This window comes from Alligator mississippiensis, chromosome 1 (assembly GCF_030867095.1).
Source record: "Alligator mississippiensis isolate rAllMis1 chromosome 1, rAllMis1, whole genome shotgun sequence".
Lineage (NCBI taxonomy): Eukaryota > Metazoa > Chordata > Crocodylia > Alligatoridae > Alligator > Alligator mississippiensis.
Window position 1 is genome coordinate 214,457,735 of NC_081824.1, and position 16,010 is coordinate 214,473,744.

The following is a 16,010-nucleotide window of genomic DNA, read 5'->3' on the forward strand; positions in this document are numbered from 1 at the left end:
TGACTGTTATCCAACCTGTAATATGGATTACAGTATCTGCTTTTTAAAATTGCATACCATTTCATAGAATAGCTTTCTAAAAAGACAAACTTAAAAAAAATATGAGTTTATTTCAAACATGAAACTTTTGTAAAGTGTCCTTTTTGTTATAGGCATCCTGTTTGTTTCAGTTACCTTGTCATTGGATGTTTTAATAGGATATTTTAAAGAAATCGGAGCATTAAATGTCAGGGGGGGCAGTAAGTGAGTGAGAGTGAAGAGGAAAAGCAGTATGTTCCACAGGCCCCCCTACACATTACATACGTTACACAATTACCTGTTTAATTGCACTATTAATTTAGACTGGCTACACATGAAAATTAACTACAGGGCCTTAAAAAGCTCCGACTAGCTGTAAAGTTAGTGCTGGAAAAATGTATAATAACTTTAAAGCTGGAGAGAAACCAGCTATAATATGCACATGTAGTAGTATCAGCCCCTGCAGCTAGGAGCCTTGTCAGCTCATTGGAGCTCCCAGCTGTGGAGGGCCATGTGCACCCCAAGCCTTGGAGCTCCCAGCTGCTTCTTGCTCCCAGCCATGGGGGCACATACCCCACAGCTGGGAGACTGCAGCAGCTGCAGTCTCCCACCTGCAAAGGTGCACTGGCTGCTCCCACATCCGTGGGCCCCATCAGTTGAGGGAGCTCCCAGCTGCAGGAATTTGGTTCTTGCAAGTGCAGGGGGAGCCCAGGGTCAGGTTCCCCCTCCACCAGCAGTAAGGCACAATGGGATCTCATTCACAATCCCATAGTCACACCTCCTGCCATGCACATGTGGCATGACAGGAGGCACGATTATGTGGATTGTGCATTAGATCCTATCCTGCCTTTCATCAGAAGTACTTGGTTTAGCTTGATGCTGCTCAAGTAACTTGTTACAAAGTTAAATTCTTCAGTAAGATAAGATATGATTGGAGTTTGCAGTGTGAATTGATTTTTGCTTGGCTAGGTTTTTTAGGATTGGATCTTAAAAAAAGAGCTGTTTGTTTTCCTCTTCCCCCCCCCCCCCAAGAATCTGATTTAGTTTCTTAGAACCTATTTTCTTCACTTTGTCTTTTTTATATCCTTCTCAATCAGCCTCCTCGAGATCCTATTTCTTTAGGATTCATGAGGGTTTTTTCTTTCAGAGAGAGCTACAATCTGTGCTAGATGTTTTAAGAGGTCTTGAGCTAGAGGTGTAAATGAGGTTTTTTTAATTTGTCCTTCAAAAGCCACTTCCTGCTTTTACAGTCCACTCAGTTACGTATACAGAGGAGAAAACAACCAACCTTTTGTCAACTTGGATGCCCAAACAAGATTAGTTTCTTTTTTTAGATGTAGTTCTTCTATCACTTATATGTGGCATTCCTTTAGAAAAGACCACCCTTCCTGGACTCCCATATCGCCAATACTCTTATCCTGCAGTCTGTCATTGACTAGACTCCTAACCACGCTGAAGTTAGCCTTCCTAAAGTCAAACACTTCCACCCTACTACTTATCTTACCCACCCGATGCCATATGGTGAATTTGACTGGTTGGTGGTTACTGTCCCCAAGGAGACCACGAATCTGCAGCTCCCCTACCTGATCCTTCCCTGTAGCCGACACCAAGTCCAGTAAGGCATTCCCCCTAGTGGGACCATATACCTCCTGTGTTAGGTGAAGGTCCTGCACGCAGGTTAAGAACCTATGTGAACGGATTTGGCTGACTGCTCCTCCCAGCAGATGTGAGTAGTTTAGGTCCCCTGTGACAACCACATCCCTAGACTGTACGGTCTCTGAAAACTGCCTCAAGAATTCCAAGTCTAGCTTTTCCTCTTGGTATGGTGGTCTGTAGCAGACCGCCATTACCAAGTCCCTTTCCCCTCAACCTCCATTTATCTTAACCCACAGTGCCTCAACTTTCTCCTCCTCTGATCCCATTTTGATTAGGGTAGATGTATAATGCTCCTTTACACAGAGAGCAATCTCACCCCCTTTCCTCCCTACTCTGTCCCTTCTGAACAACCTGTAGCCCTCACTATGTACTACCCAGTCATGGGTAAGGTCCCACCAGGTTTCCATTAGCCCCACTAAATCGAAGTTATTATCTGCAAGCAGAAGTGTGAGTTCTTCCTGTTTGTTCCCCGTGCTCCTAGCATTAGTATAGAGACACTTGAGCCCTCCGCATGGTGCCTTTTGTGCCCCCCTGTTCTGATGCCCAGAGGGCCTCTTGGTACTTACCTGGGGTGTACTGCATGTCTCACAATTTGTAGGTTCTAGACTCTCTCCATCTCCTGCCTCCCTGTCCCCTGTCATATTTGTTTTAAAGCCTGATGTAGGAGGTCAGCCAACCTGTAAGAAAAGAGACTCTTGATACGGTCACTCATGATACGGTCTGGACTACTCCTGGCCACATCATTTGTTCCCACATGGATGAGGACCATGGGATAGTTGTCAGAGGGCTGGATGAGGTAAGGAATTCTCGCTGTGACATCCCTGATCCTGGCTCTGGGCAGGTAGCAGACCTCACATGCCGTGGGATCTGGACAACAGATGGGTCCCTCTGTTCCTCTCAAACAGGAGTCACCCACAACGATGACGTGGCGTCTCTTCTGCTTACCTAGCTGGTCCTCAGTTTGCTCAGTGATGGGGGCAGGCAATGCACCCCTCCAGTGCATTTTCCCCCACCGCACACTCCTCCAGTGCAGCCAGGGCCTCATATTTGTTCCCCAGCTGCACTGGGGGATCTGTCTGTGGCAAGAGGTCTGGCTCCTGAGGTGACCATCCTCCACTCACAGCATCTGCTTCAGGGTATTCCCTCGCACCTTCTCTTCCAGGAGTCTTGTCCTGGTGAGAATGAAAGTAGCCATCAATCTCTTCTTCAGTTGCCCTGATCCCCAACAGCTTGCTCACCTCTGTCTGGAGTTCCCTCACCTGCCCCTCCAGGGCCTCAATCTGAGCACATGTGGGACAGGTGAGGGAACTCCCAGCCCGCACGCTACCCCCAGGCCTTGAAGGTCCTGCCAGGCAACCCCCGCAGATGGGGCTAGGGCACTGCTGTCCCATCCAAGGGGCCTGTCTGAGCGGAGGCCTCATAGGAGCTCCAGGCCAGACGCAGCAGCAGGGCAGGGGCCCTGACTGCGCTCCGTGTCACCACCCCCATAGTAGCCCCCCTCCTTATTCACTTGCCTGAAGTCTCTGTCAGGACAAAGCTCCCGTGTACTCCTATCCACAACTAGCCTGTGAAGTGCTTCCCTGTTGGAAGTCCCTGTTTGCTGCCTCCCTGGTCACAGGCTCCCTGGTCGCCTGGGGAGTCTCCTTTTATATAGTTACCTTTTACAGTACTTTTAAGCAGTGCATTTCTCAGGATGAGAGCAATTAATGTAATTTGGGATAAACAGAATTGGCACCTACAAGTGCCAGTGTGTCACCTGACAATGAGCAACAGTAGCCTCTCCTGGCCAGTAGCACAGATCTTCATATAAATGGCTATTTCTACTATAGATTTAAAATTTATAAAATCTTAATGTAATCTGGACACACTTATTGTTCATTGTCACAGTTAAAAAAAAATCTTTTTATAGCTAAAAAAAAAATTTTTTTTTGAAATTGGGACATGGAAAAGAAATGGTGTGTCTTGTGGTTACAAAAGGAGAAGGTTAAAAACTTCAGGTTTAGTGAACTGAGAAGTTCTAGAAGTTAGGGACTTCTGTAGTCTTTCCAGGTCTCATAAACTGAGCAGGCCAAAGCAAGGGTCAGTAGTTGGGTATACTCCAGAGAACTCTGTTGATTATCACATGTTACTTCCCTTCTCCATCTTGGGTCTTTACTGAACCAGTTTTGCAAGAGTTTTAAGAGACACTGCACTTTGAGAAATGTTCACTTTCAGGAAGAAAGAAAAAGCAGAGGTTCCTGCCATCTTAAGGTTGTTACAGTGTATTTCACAAGATGTTACAGTGTATTTAGAAAACTTTGTTTGCTTATTTACACTGGTTGAACTGTTCATTGTTGTTTGTGTGGCGCAGCTGAAGACCCCTGCTTGCCATTGTATTATGGCCACCTATGTAAAAGGCTTTGAAATGAAATTTAAGGATCATTTTATCTTTAATAAGACTATTTCAAAGTCTGTGGGTGCTCTAGCTAGGAGCTGAAATATTCGTTGATGTGTTTCCATTTTTCTTTGTGCTGGTAATAAGTAACTTGGTGTGCTTTTGACTAGATCCAGCTCCTAAAGTAAAATGGGATCATGATTTGTGAATGTTAAATGTTGCACCTCCTATATAATGCTTCTGTAAAGGTTGCTTTGTAACTTACAGTTTTGTGTGCCCTTAAATGTAATGATTACTAGAAACATTAACAGTATTGGAAGAAAAATTAAGCTACTTATGAAAGCAAAATTCTCAATCTATGCCTTAAACAGTATGCTATATTAGTAACAGTTTAAAGATGAAATCCTAAATGTGTTTTTTCCTACAGTAGGTATCTAGGCAATGAAAACATTAGAATGAGAAGTTGGAGCTTTTGAAATTAGACTTTTTCTATGGTTTAGCAGCTTGTACTTGACTCCTTTTAAAGACTATCTGTTTTTGAAGCTTAGCTTTAATAGTAAAGTTAATTTTGCACAAGGCTTTAATGTGCATATAGCAGCACTTCCTAGATGAAGGTTTCTGACATGAAAGTGTGTTGGAGGCAGTAGTTGGGAAGGTTATGCATGTAGGCTGAGAACTGTAGAGTCTTATGGACAATAACACCTAACTGAAACCTAGAAATTGGAGAGGGAAAACACTGAGTACTGAGAAAAGAGATCATAGCTAGCAATTGTGCAACAGTTGCTTTCATCTAACTAACTTCTTTTTTTTTTTCTTTTAAGAAGGGCATAAGATGCTTTCCTTTTAGAGCATTGAGATAAATATGGTGCAGTCTATGGCATCTTACAGATATCTGATGTTAGGATACAACTATTTGCCTTTTTATAACGTTACCCATATCCTATAAACTCAAAGTGAACTGTGAAAGAATAGAACATGCAAAATAACTTGTTTTATTTTATCTGCATATTTACTTTATTATCAGAATCTAAGTGCATTTTAAATTCCAGTTTTAGTAATCAGAAAAGTGACTGTATATATACTTTTTCCTTCTTTTACAGGAATAAACTACCATTCTAAAAGGAAACAATGGAACCAGATGTCATTCGAATGTATTCTTCATCCCCTCCGCCATTAGACAATGGAGCTGATGATGATGGCGATGACGAATTTGGGGAATTTGGTGGATTTTCTGGTAGTGCTTCTGGTGTAGGGTTTGCTGACTTCGATGCACCAGACTACAGTAATTCAAAGGAGGAATTTATACCCACTAACCATTTTATGCCACTTCATGAGTATTCTGATAATGTAGGTGGCCTTGCAGCCTTTACCTCTGTCAAAAATGGTAAAGATAAAGACTGCATAGCAGAACTTTCTAGTCCCTCTAAAGAACTCTATGATATATCAGCAACTAGTGCCAGCAAAGAAAAATCTAAGTCTAGAACATCAGGTACTACTTTTGATGAAAGTCTGGAAAATGCAAAGAGAACAGAGGAACAAAGAGAGAATATTGGAAAAACAGAGGCCTTTTCTTCTGAAGGCTTTAGAACTGACATGAGAATTAGAAGCCCGGATCAGGAGATAGGTGCTTGTAATGGTGAGAAACTCCCATGTCTAGAGATTCTAACAAATGGGTTTGCAGCATTGGATACTGTAAATCCCCAGGGAACAGAAGATCTAGACAGCATCAGTGACTCAAAGGGACTAAAAACTGTTAGCACTCATAGCACTGAGTTGAGTTTAGACTCAGTGCCTAGCCCAGCTGAAGATTTTGCAGACTTTGCTACTTTCTCAAACCAAGAAACAAACCACTTAGAAGAAACAGGACATAAAATATGCAATGCTCTTAATGAAAGAGAAGCACTGAATGTTCAGGAAAACAATATAATAAATAGAGTGACTGAAAGAATTTCTGTGAAGGAATTGACTTCAGATAGAAGCTGTGAATGTGGAGAGACTTTTATTGAAGATGAGCAGGCTTGCATATCAGAAGTCAGTGTTGTGGTTAATGAAATTGTTAATAATTATGAGCAGGAGTCTACAGCACTGGAACATGATGATAGAATTTCCAGCATACCTCAGGCAATTGAGAGCTCAACAGGCACTACTGAAAAGGCAGAAGACAGCGGGAGAAGAAAATGTTGTGACTCTGAAAATGGCAAAGATTTTTCTAGGTCTAAAGATTTTTCAGAAACAGAAAGTATTGACTGTAGTAAGATCCAAAGCTCTTGCCATGATCCTGCAGACGAAAATTTGCTGGGCAGTTCTGAAGATGTAAAGAATGGTGAAAGCAGCAGTGAATTTGTGTCTTGCAGTGAAACAAATGAAGATGATTTTGGTGACTTTGGCACAGCCAGTGGTACATCTTCTCCTTTTATTATCAGTACTCAAGAATCGGCATTGAATGGGACTTTAGAAGAATCTTCTGAGCATTCTGCACATTTCAGTGAATCAATTGATGAATTTGGTGATTTTAGGGATACGAATACTGTTTGTCAACAGCTAACAAAGTTAGATCAATCTGATTTAAGTCAGACTTCAGATACTTCAGAATGTGGAGTTACTGGTACCCATTCTAGCTTGGACGTCCAACGTACTGCTAAGCTGGCAAATGGTAGCGATAGTGAATTTGGAGACTTTGATTCAGTGCCAAAACCTCAAGATGAGTGTGTTATTTTCCAGGACTCTGACGACTTTGCAGACTTCAGTTCTGCTGGTAGTAATCAAACTGCAGAATGGAATGCTTTTGAAGATGAACAGAAAGAGGGCTGTTCTTGGGCTGCTTTTGGAGATGAGCAAGCTACTGAATCTCATCATAGAAAAGAGACATGGCAATCGCATAGGACAGATACCTCTCTTAGGATTGATAGTTCGGTGACCCACAAGGCAGAAAGTTCTACTTTGACATTTTTCCAAGAAACTGCTAATAGGCAACCTCAAGAATTTGCACCTTCAGTTCAGGTAACTAATATATAAATTAAATAAATTATCCCAAGTATTCTTTGAACTATGTGCATAATATTGTGACATAAGCTTCATAATATATTATATTGACTTGCATACCACATGCACCCTTTTCCCAAAAATCAGCCTCCCAAAACTGGGGTGTATATATTAAGCTGATTTTCTGCCCAGAGTAGAAGTACCCTGCTTTGATTCGTGCTCCACAGTACAGCAGCAGTGGCCTTACTATTCAAGCAGCTGAATCTGTTGAATTACTGGTTCATTGTTAACAACGGTGGAGCGAAGAACAATCAGCTCCCCTTCTGAATGCTTTCCACTAATCAAATTAACCTTTCTTTTGGCAATGTTTGCTGTCTGTTAGTTGTTCCTGGTCTCTCTCATACTGCTTCACAGCTCTGGAAACACTTGAGTTCTTTTTCAGAATTGTAGATCCATCCAGGGAGACTAGCCTTCAGTAGCAGTTAGGGTATCAGCTTTAGTTAAGCAAGAAAGAGAAAGCAAGTCAACTGAAAATTGGGCTGCCCCTGCTCTGTGCAAGCATAATTCTGGAAAAATCTATTTTCTCCATTCTGTCCTCCCAAAAACAAGATGCATGTCTTATTTTCTGGCATACCACGGGTTCCCCCACATATAAGTAAGAAAGGATACATCTGTGGGTGTTTACAGAAATTGTTCATATAAATAAGATGTGGGTGCATCTCATTTGATATTGAGAAATTTTAATTTTCTCATAAAAGCAAGGGCTTGCTTTTAAGTTAATACTTTTTAAAACTGATTCAGTTGAAAGCTGGTGGTCCTTAAATATAGTTTGGTTTATTGGTCCTTAAATATAGTTTGTTTTCTTAAACAATTTCATAAACAGAGGGTATCTTCTTTTGCATTTAAGGTAGATGTTTGATGGTGCTTATACATCTTTGTAATTCAGAGCTGCTTTTAGAGTAAAAGCTACTGTAGCTGAATGTAGATAGTTATACTTTTAATTCTTCATCACCACCACTACATTATTAGTATTACTTTAAACCAGGGATGTGAAACATGTCTTGGAGCCATATCTGGCCTGTAGAGGCAAGGCATCTGGCCTGTGGGGCTTCTTAAAGACTGGACCCCACCTCCCCTCCATGGAGCTGTTCTGGTGGCTGTGTTCATCCCTATGGCAGCCAGATACAATGTTTTCTAGGGAGTTAATGCTACTAGTGCCTCCCTCCTTCCCCTTTCAGAAATTGCAGTTTCTCAGTGCTGCTGGTGACTAAGATTGACAGCAAGGGAAAAGGGAGAGCAAGCAGCAGCGACATTAGTTCCCTGGGTTTCAGACCTGTGCTGAAACAGTGGCTCAAGCAGCCAGTGATTAACACTGCTTGTGGGTTGTCCGGCCTGCAAGAAACCCAGCTGTCAAGATTCAACCTGTGGGCCCAACTGAGTTTGGTTTAGACTTTCTCCTATCTCCTGGGAATATGAAGTAAGTAAGGATATTAACACTGACAGGTATCTTTGAGAGAGATGGAAAAACAAAAGGTCCTTATGCCCTTCTGTTCATGCTGTACACATGGAAACTCACAGCCCGATCTCCTTTGTGTTTCTCCAGTAGCAAATAAATAGCTGCTGAGAGAAGGATGAGTTGCCTAGAGCTCTCCAGGCTCTGTCGGGAGGAAAAAAAATCTTGATGTTCAGTACTGGGTTCTGTGTAAGTGGCCGTCTCCTGCCTGATATTTATACTTCCTAAATCAAATGAGCAGGTCCATGTAAATTCTCAAAATGCAATTTATATTCAGTAATTGCTAGAAGTCTGGGGAGATGTATTTTTTTAAATCAAAAATGGGTTGAATTACTGCCTGAAGCATGCAGTGGAACTCAGCCTACAACCATAGAGCCAAACCAGTTTGGCAGTTAGTTTTAATAGATTCAGTAGCAAGTGGCAACATTCCCTGCCTAGCATTGGGTCCAAGCTATTTCTAGTTTGTCTTCCTGAGCCTACAAACAGTTCCAGTGCCTTAGTGCAACTCTTAGTTTTATCTGGCAGCAGGATGAAACTAATAAGACTGTGGTAAGTTTTATTACTTTCTTTTATGAGTGGAACTGACGGATATGTCCTGGAGTTACTGGTGGGAGGGTAGTGGGTATAATTAGAAGCTGGATGTGGGAGAGGCAGGTTAAAACCTCTGCAGCCACAACCAAGAAGCTCTGGAAGACAAGAGAATAGCATTCTCTATCCCAGAACAGAAGTTTGGAGTAACTGGCATTGAGGCAGGGTAAGAGAGTCCTTTTTCTCTGTAGCTGCCAACAGGCATGGGTGTCGAGCAAGTTTATTAGATGCTTGATATTACAAGAACTGAGTTTCAAACTGGCTGTGTAAAAACCTGTTAAGAAATACTAGCACCATAACTTCCTAGCAGCTGTGAGGAAGGCAGGAGGGCCTTGACTTTACAGAGCTTTACCAGATTATAGTACTGACATCCTCTTCTTTCACACCCCTTTCTGGGCTCATGATTTTAGTCTTTTAACTTGCTAAGTGGCTCGAGGAAAAAGGAAAATGTGGATAGTGTCAATTAAAGGATGTGGGATAGAAACAAAATTGAGAGAACACTGTGTAGATGAGAGGTGTCAACATTTGGTCTGAGGAGGTGGATCATCTGTCCCATTGTCCCCCCCCCCATCAGTGGAGGAACGGGCAGAAATAGCTTGTTTGTGGGGTTTGGACTCCCTTGTCAGGCTCAGTGCTGCTCCTGCAGAGGTGCTGATGTGGTGCCTACTGCAGCTTACTGTTCACATTGTCCAGAGCCGTTGTAACTAGCTGCATACCACTGAGCAGTGGTGTGCTGCAGTAGCTTCCATACCAACACTTCCCTCTGCAGCAATGATGCATGTGGCAGGATTTCTAGCTGTGGCTGTGGTTTGGCCCTGGCAAGAACCAAACCTCTGGTGTCACCATGGACAGAATCCACCACAGCAAGAATGGGTGTGGTATTTGGGCACCTGCAAAGCAGGAAATGTTGCCCACAGACATTTATTTGACGCTTCTGATGAAGCCATTTTTCTTTGACAGTTTATAAGTGATGTGTGTGAAACTAGAATAGTAGTTATTGGGGGGTCAGGTTTTTTTGGTTTTTGGTTGGGTTTTTTTTTAACATTCATTTTTTATACAAATTGTTTTTTAATGCTATGCTAAAAAGTGCTTTAAAGCACTATAAAAATAATCACACAGGGAATAAACAATGATCTTAAGGTAGTTCTCTACCTTGGCTTTTTAATATTCTGGGTTTTGGGTTTTTTATTGAAACAAATACTAGGTGTTATTTCAGTAGGCCTCTGTGAAGTGGAAAGTATTTGCTTTGGATTTGGATTGGGCGATTCGGAGGGACAGTGATTTGATTCAGTGATTCAAAACACTTTCCCTATTTGATTTGGGCAAATCAGAAGATATTCAGTGCCGAATCTTATTTGGCCATAGTCTATACAGGCAGGCAGTGTCGGTGGGAGCAGCCGGACAAGCCCTGGCTTGAGCCAGCAGCCCCGGGAGAAGCTGTGTCTCGTCCAGCTGCTTCCCCGGTTGACCCCCTGCCAGGGTGAGGCAAGTAGTGCTGGCAGCCCCGGGAGAAGCTGCAGAGGCTGGGAGGAATGATTGGGGAGCTTGGGGATCGAACCAGGAGCTGGAGGAAAGCCCCTGTTCATTCCCCCAGCCCCCCCACGGCTTCTCTCGGGGCTGCCAGCATTGCTTGCCTCGCCCCAGCGGGGGCGCAGCCAGGGGAACAGCCAGACGAGTCACGGCTTCTCCCAGGGCTACTGGCTCAAACCGGGGCTCATCCAGCTGATCCCCCAGCTGTTCTTGCTGGCACTGTCTAGTACCTGCCTGTACAGTCTACAGCCGAATCTCTCTGAATTGATTCAGAGGCTTCTGATTCGATTCGGAGAGATTAATAGGTCTCCTGATTCGATTCGGATTTAGAGATTTGGCCACTGAATTGGATCAAATCGGCTACCGAAGCTTTGCACAGCCCTAATATTCAGCTCTCAGGCATGTTACATGTGCCATTTATCAGTAGCTGGAGTTTCTCTCCAAGCCAAATAAGTTCATAAATCCTTTTAACCCCTGCTCTTAATGTGTGTTATGGAGAGGGGACAGGCAGCATGGTTTCTTCTGTAAAAATTTAGTGGAAAGTGTGTATCCATCTAAACATGTGGATCTTATTTGCTGCTACTGTTATAATGGGTTTGGGGTCAGCATGATTTTGGCTTACATTTCAAAACTGGATCTGTGGAGTACTGTACTCTGGGGGGAAATCCAGCTACTGATAATTAGTGTGGCATGTAAAACATGGGTTATATTGTTTCAAAAAAGACAAAAACATTCATTTTACAGAAACATTATGATCATTTTGTTTTAACCTAGAGCAAAGGTACAACCAGGACTTAAGAGAATAGGCTGAAGGTACCTGCTCAGAAAACCTCTGCATTTATCAGAAGTTTCAATATCTGTAATCCTAAACAGGATCAAAGTACAGTGCAGGGGGGAGAGAGGAAGGGCACAATATTTCATTAGGTTGCCTGGAATTTTTCAGCTCCTTTATAACTGAATGGTTTTGTGGTTCAGTGTCTGAAGAGGATTTTGTTGCAAGAGGAAACTAAAGTTACACAGCTGTCTGAGGATGTCACTGAAAACTTAAATATCTTGACACTTCCTTTAAAAAAATCAGTAATAATAAGAAAAATATTCATCCTCTCACTTCTTAAAACAAAGGCAAACAACCAAACATTGCATGTGAATGTTTTTATTTAAAGTCCTGTTTGTTGTAAATCTCGCAAGTAAACAGTAACATCTTGTTTCACCTGTAAATATCAAATAATAGTTCAGGGGTTTTTGACATGTTGGGTTTTAAAGCATAGGTAGGTCCTATTCTGATCTGACCCTTGGACGGATTGGGCGCTACCCATCCAGCCTGCTGGGGGAAACAAGTCTAGCTTCACTGGTTCAGATGGAGCATGTCATGGGAGTAGATGGCTTCCTGAGGTCAGTTGTTACCCAGTTAGAAGAACCAATGAGTGTTCAGCTGCAACTGAAGTTGATTTGAAGCCATGCTTCAAACATCTGAAGTGCTGTAAAGGCAAGTGCTCTGAAAACTCAAGCTGTAGGTATGTCAAGTTGGACACCCAAAATCAGTGGACACTTGTGGCAACGTTGGCTTCAGTCTCTATGCATCTCAGTTCTCAGTCTATAAAATGACACTAATGTCTATCGTAAAGATGCACTTTCCAAAATACTTGAATGCTATGAGTCCTATAAAAAGGTCCCTGGGAAAATAAGTGAAACTTGGCCCACAGCTGATTATGGTAAGTATGAAACAAACAAGGCATGGAGATGCTCTGAACTAGAATGAAAAGAAGTATTGAATAGCTAGCCATTTTAGTGAGCACACCTGTCTATTGTGTTGAATGAAGAAGGGGTCTCCTGGAAGAAATGAATAATCATGACATTTTAAAGCTTTTGTCACAGTGCAGTTAGGGGATAAATTAAGATCCAGTTTTGGACACTGCACTTTGAAATATGGGCCAATTGGAGGGAGTCCAGAGGAGGGAAACAAAAGTGACTAGTCAGCTTTAAAACATGACTTACAAGGAAAGGTTAGACAAACTGGGACTGTTTAATTTGGAGAACAAGTGATTAAAGGGGAATTTTGATAAAATGTCAAATACATAAGGGTGATTACAGAGAAGGTAGTGATCAACTTATTTGCCCTGCCCACAAATGACAGGACAAGGAAGGATGCTTTTAAGTTACAACAATGGAAAATTAATCTGGTTGTTAGGAAGAACCAATTATGAGGATAGTAAAACATGAGAAAAGAGCTGGAGGAATCTAAAGTACCTAAAGAGCTGAAGGTATTATTGGGAGTTTCTAAGAGCAAGTTAAACAAACACTTGGATGAGGTGGTTTAGATGGGGATGATCCTGCCATAAGAGTGTGGGGTTGGATTAAATAACCTGAGAATCCCTTCCATCCATACGTTTTCTGTGATTCCATGGTAGAGGGTTTTTAACCCTTCTTAGATTTGACCGTGAAAAACACCAATAGCTTTCACTTCTGGGTTTGCATAAACAAACTTAGAGTTCCAGGGTTTGAATTGCAAATGCTCTACTAGAATATTTAAAAAAAAAAAAACAAAACAAAAAACTTCCCTGAATCTTTTCTGATGAATTCATGAAAACCTAATATGTTTAACAGAACTTTTCCTTAAAAATGCACAAAGCTAAATTTGAGCCTCAAAAAGATAGAATCATTTTCTTGCATATACATGTGGCTTCTCCTGGTTTAGATGCTCTGCTCTTTCTAACTCTTGGATATTTCTGTTCTTGACTCTCCCTAGGGTTCTTGTGTCTGTTTTACCCTGGGTGGGGTAGGGGAGTGTGAGGCCAGCACTGGACTGGTCCGAGCAGCCTTACTTGGAGTCCTGGCACCCTCCTGGGGCTGCATCAGGGGCAATCCTGCTGCTTAGAGCATGGCTAACAGCTGGAGCATAGCTCCAGGTGGCCAGGCCCCAGTTCTGGGTGGCACATGCTGCCCCGATGTGCGCCATCCTGCTTATTTTTTTTGTGTGGGTTTTTTTGACCCTAGTGTCAAAAAACCCTCCTCACTGCTCCCTTGCAGTGCAGAGAACAGCTGAATGTGCGGTATGTGATACCACAGACATGTCTGCAGCACCACATACCATACGATCAGACTCATTGGGACATGGCTGTGGAGGCAAATATACTAATCTTATCATGTCTTCACCTGTGTAAGTTGCAGCCTCAGGAGCTTTCCATTTTTATTTCACAAAAATCTGCTTTATTCTGTTGGTTTGGACAAAAATATTTTTGTTAGACTTTTCTCTCTAGAGCAGCGCGTCCATCACAGGAGAAATATTAGTGTTATTTACTTAATCCAGATTTTCCCTCCCTTGGCTTCAGACCATTTGTCCTTCTTCTGTCATCTTCTGAGACTGAGTAATTCATTTCCTTCATTTATCTTGTGGCCTTGACAGTTATTTATAAGCTGATTGTGTCTACACAGATTCTTCTTTTTCCCTTCCTTCTTTAAGTTTAGCATCCTTATTTCTTTTATATAACTCTCTCTCTCTTTCCCCTCCCCACCCCGGGCAGATTAAGTGTACGTCACATAGCATCTTCATGCAGTTACTGTATATGCAACCTAAGATATTGACTTTACCTTGACAGTCCTAGTATTTGGTTCCTTAGCTCATATAGGTATTTATCTCTCTGCTTCTGACTATTTTCTGGCTAGTAAATGTCTTTTTTTTAGATTCCAATATGACACTAAGACTTGAGCATGGAGTTTAAGGCAGGCTACTCAGTTGCTTAAAAATGACCTCTATGTTGCTGTTGGAGCTCAAATAAGTAGTCCTTGAAACGCAAGTTGCTAGGTTTGTTCATCACAGAAGCTCTACAGGGGGATGGATGCATTTAGTTGCGCAGGCTTTTAATTTATTATCAGGTTCCAGTAAAAGAGGCTGATGAGTATTTAGTGTAGTGGTTACATTGAGTCTGTAGATTTATAATGTAAAATGTTTTTTTTAATAGTTACCCATACTTCTGTAGTTTTACGACGCGCTATAAAAATAGAAAAAAAAATGTATGTGACCAGGCCAGATCCTGCACTCCTCGACTACGTGAGTAAAAGTACAGAATCAGAGTCTTGTGTTAGGAAGTTGATTACTGCCAATTGTATTGCCTTTTTTTCTTTTTTTTCTTTTTTTTAGGTAGAACCATAAGTACTGTGGGAAGTGGTGGTAGCAACACCTCTAATTGTAATGAGCTGGTACCCATGTAACATTTATATAATGGGGACCAAAAATCCCTCACAGTATCAACATTTGTAGCATTTTATTTGACATTTCTAAATAAAATGCTTATACATATACAAATATGCTTAGAAAGATAAATATTTTATGAGTATTTTGTACACATTTAAAAATATTTAATAAGATATTATGGGGCATATCTACATGTAATATTAATGCACCTGAATAAACTCTGGCACAGTTCACACCAGTTTATTGCTCCTGGGCACAGCATTTACACATGCAACCAGGACAGTAGCATGTTGAGTTAGGGTGGCACAGCCCTGGCTAGCAGGAGGTCTGGTGGGTCAGCTTGCCAGCCCAGAGCTGCTCTGCCTTGGCTGGCTCAGCGTGCTGCAGAGCGGTTGGCTGGAGCACAAGGGTGCTACAGTGTGGGGCTTGCTGGCAGGCAGCCCTGCATAATAGCACTCTTGTGCTGCAGTCAGCCCCAGTCACCGCCTACACATGCATTGCAGCACACTCTTCCTGTGTAGCTGAAGGCTTTGATGTGGGCACATGATCTGAGTTTTGAGTAGTTGAAGCAGTTTTAAGTATTGACGTTGGTGCAAAAAGTTTGGGAGTCCCTGGAATGTATAAAACAATGTTGCTCAAACTTTTTTCCTGCCAAACCAGGTGGGCAATGCCTGGTCCGTCCAAGGGCCAGATCTAGCTGCTGGTCCTGATCTGGCACCTGGGGTGGGTGCAACAGACACCACGTGTGTGTGTGTGTAGATGGGGGTTGGGGCAGCCCAAGCCCCAAGCTAGCCCTTGAAGGTTGAGGGAAGGGGACATGGCCTAACTCTGACCAGCCACATAGGGCTTAGGGTTTGGGAATTTGGCAGGGGGAAGGGTGGCTGTATTAGTATCCACCATTCCTGCTGCCAAATTTCTTGACCCGTGCTGACTCCAGTGGACCAGATGCCATGGCTGCATTTGGCCTGCAGGCCGGAGGTTGAGCACCCCTGGTATAGAACATATTGCTTATTGAGTTTTTCTCAATCCCAGAAATTAAAACTATTTGTTTTCTCAGTGTCTTGTGGTTTTCCTGGAATATCCTGTCTAACCCAGTTTGAGCATAACTGCTAAGATAACAAATTAATGATTTTAGTGATTCAAGGACCACTATTTTT

At 42.4% G+C, this 16,010-nt stretch overlaps 1 protein-coding gene across 4 annotated transcripts in view; it reads left to right on the forward strand.

Moving 5' to 3' along the window:
• The window catches only part of AFTPH (aftiphilin), a 55,781-nt gene that overhangs the window by 10,116 nt on the left and 29,655 nt on the right, over positions 1 to 16,010 (forward strand). For all 4 annotated transcript variants that reach the window (XM_006264909.4, XM_019500776.2, XM_006264906.4 and 1 more), the window contains exon 2: positions 5,149 to 7,048. In XM_006264909.4, coding sequence (XP_006264971.2) covers positions 5,177 to 7,048 — 1,872 coding nt within the window. In that variant the 5' untranslated portion in view covers positions 5,149 to 5,176. The remainder of the gene's footprint in view (positions 1 to 5,148; positions 7,049 to 16,010) is intronic.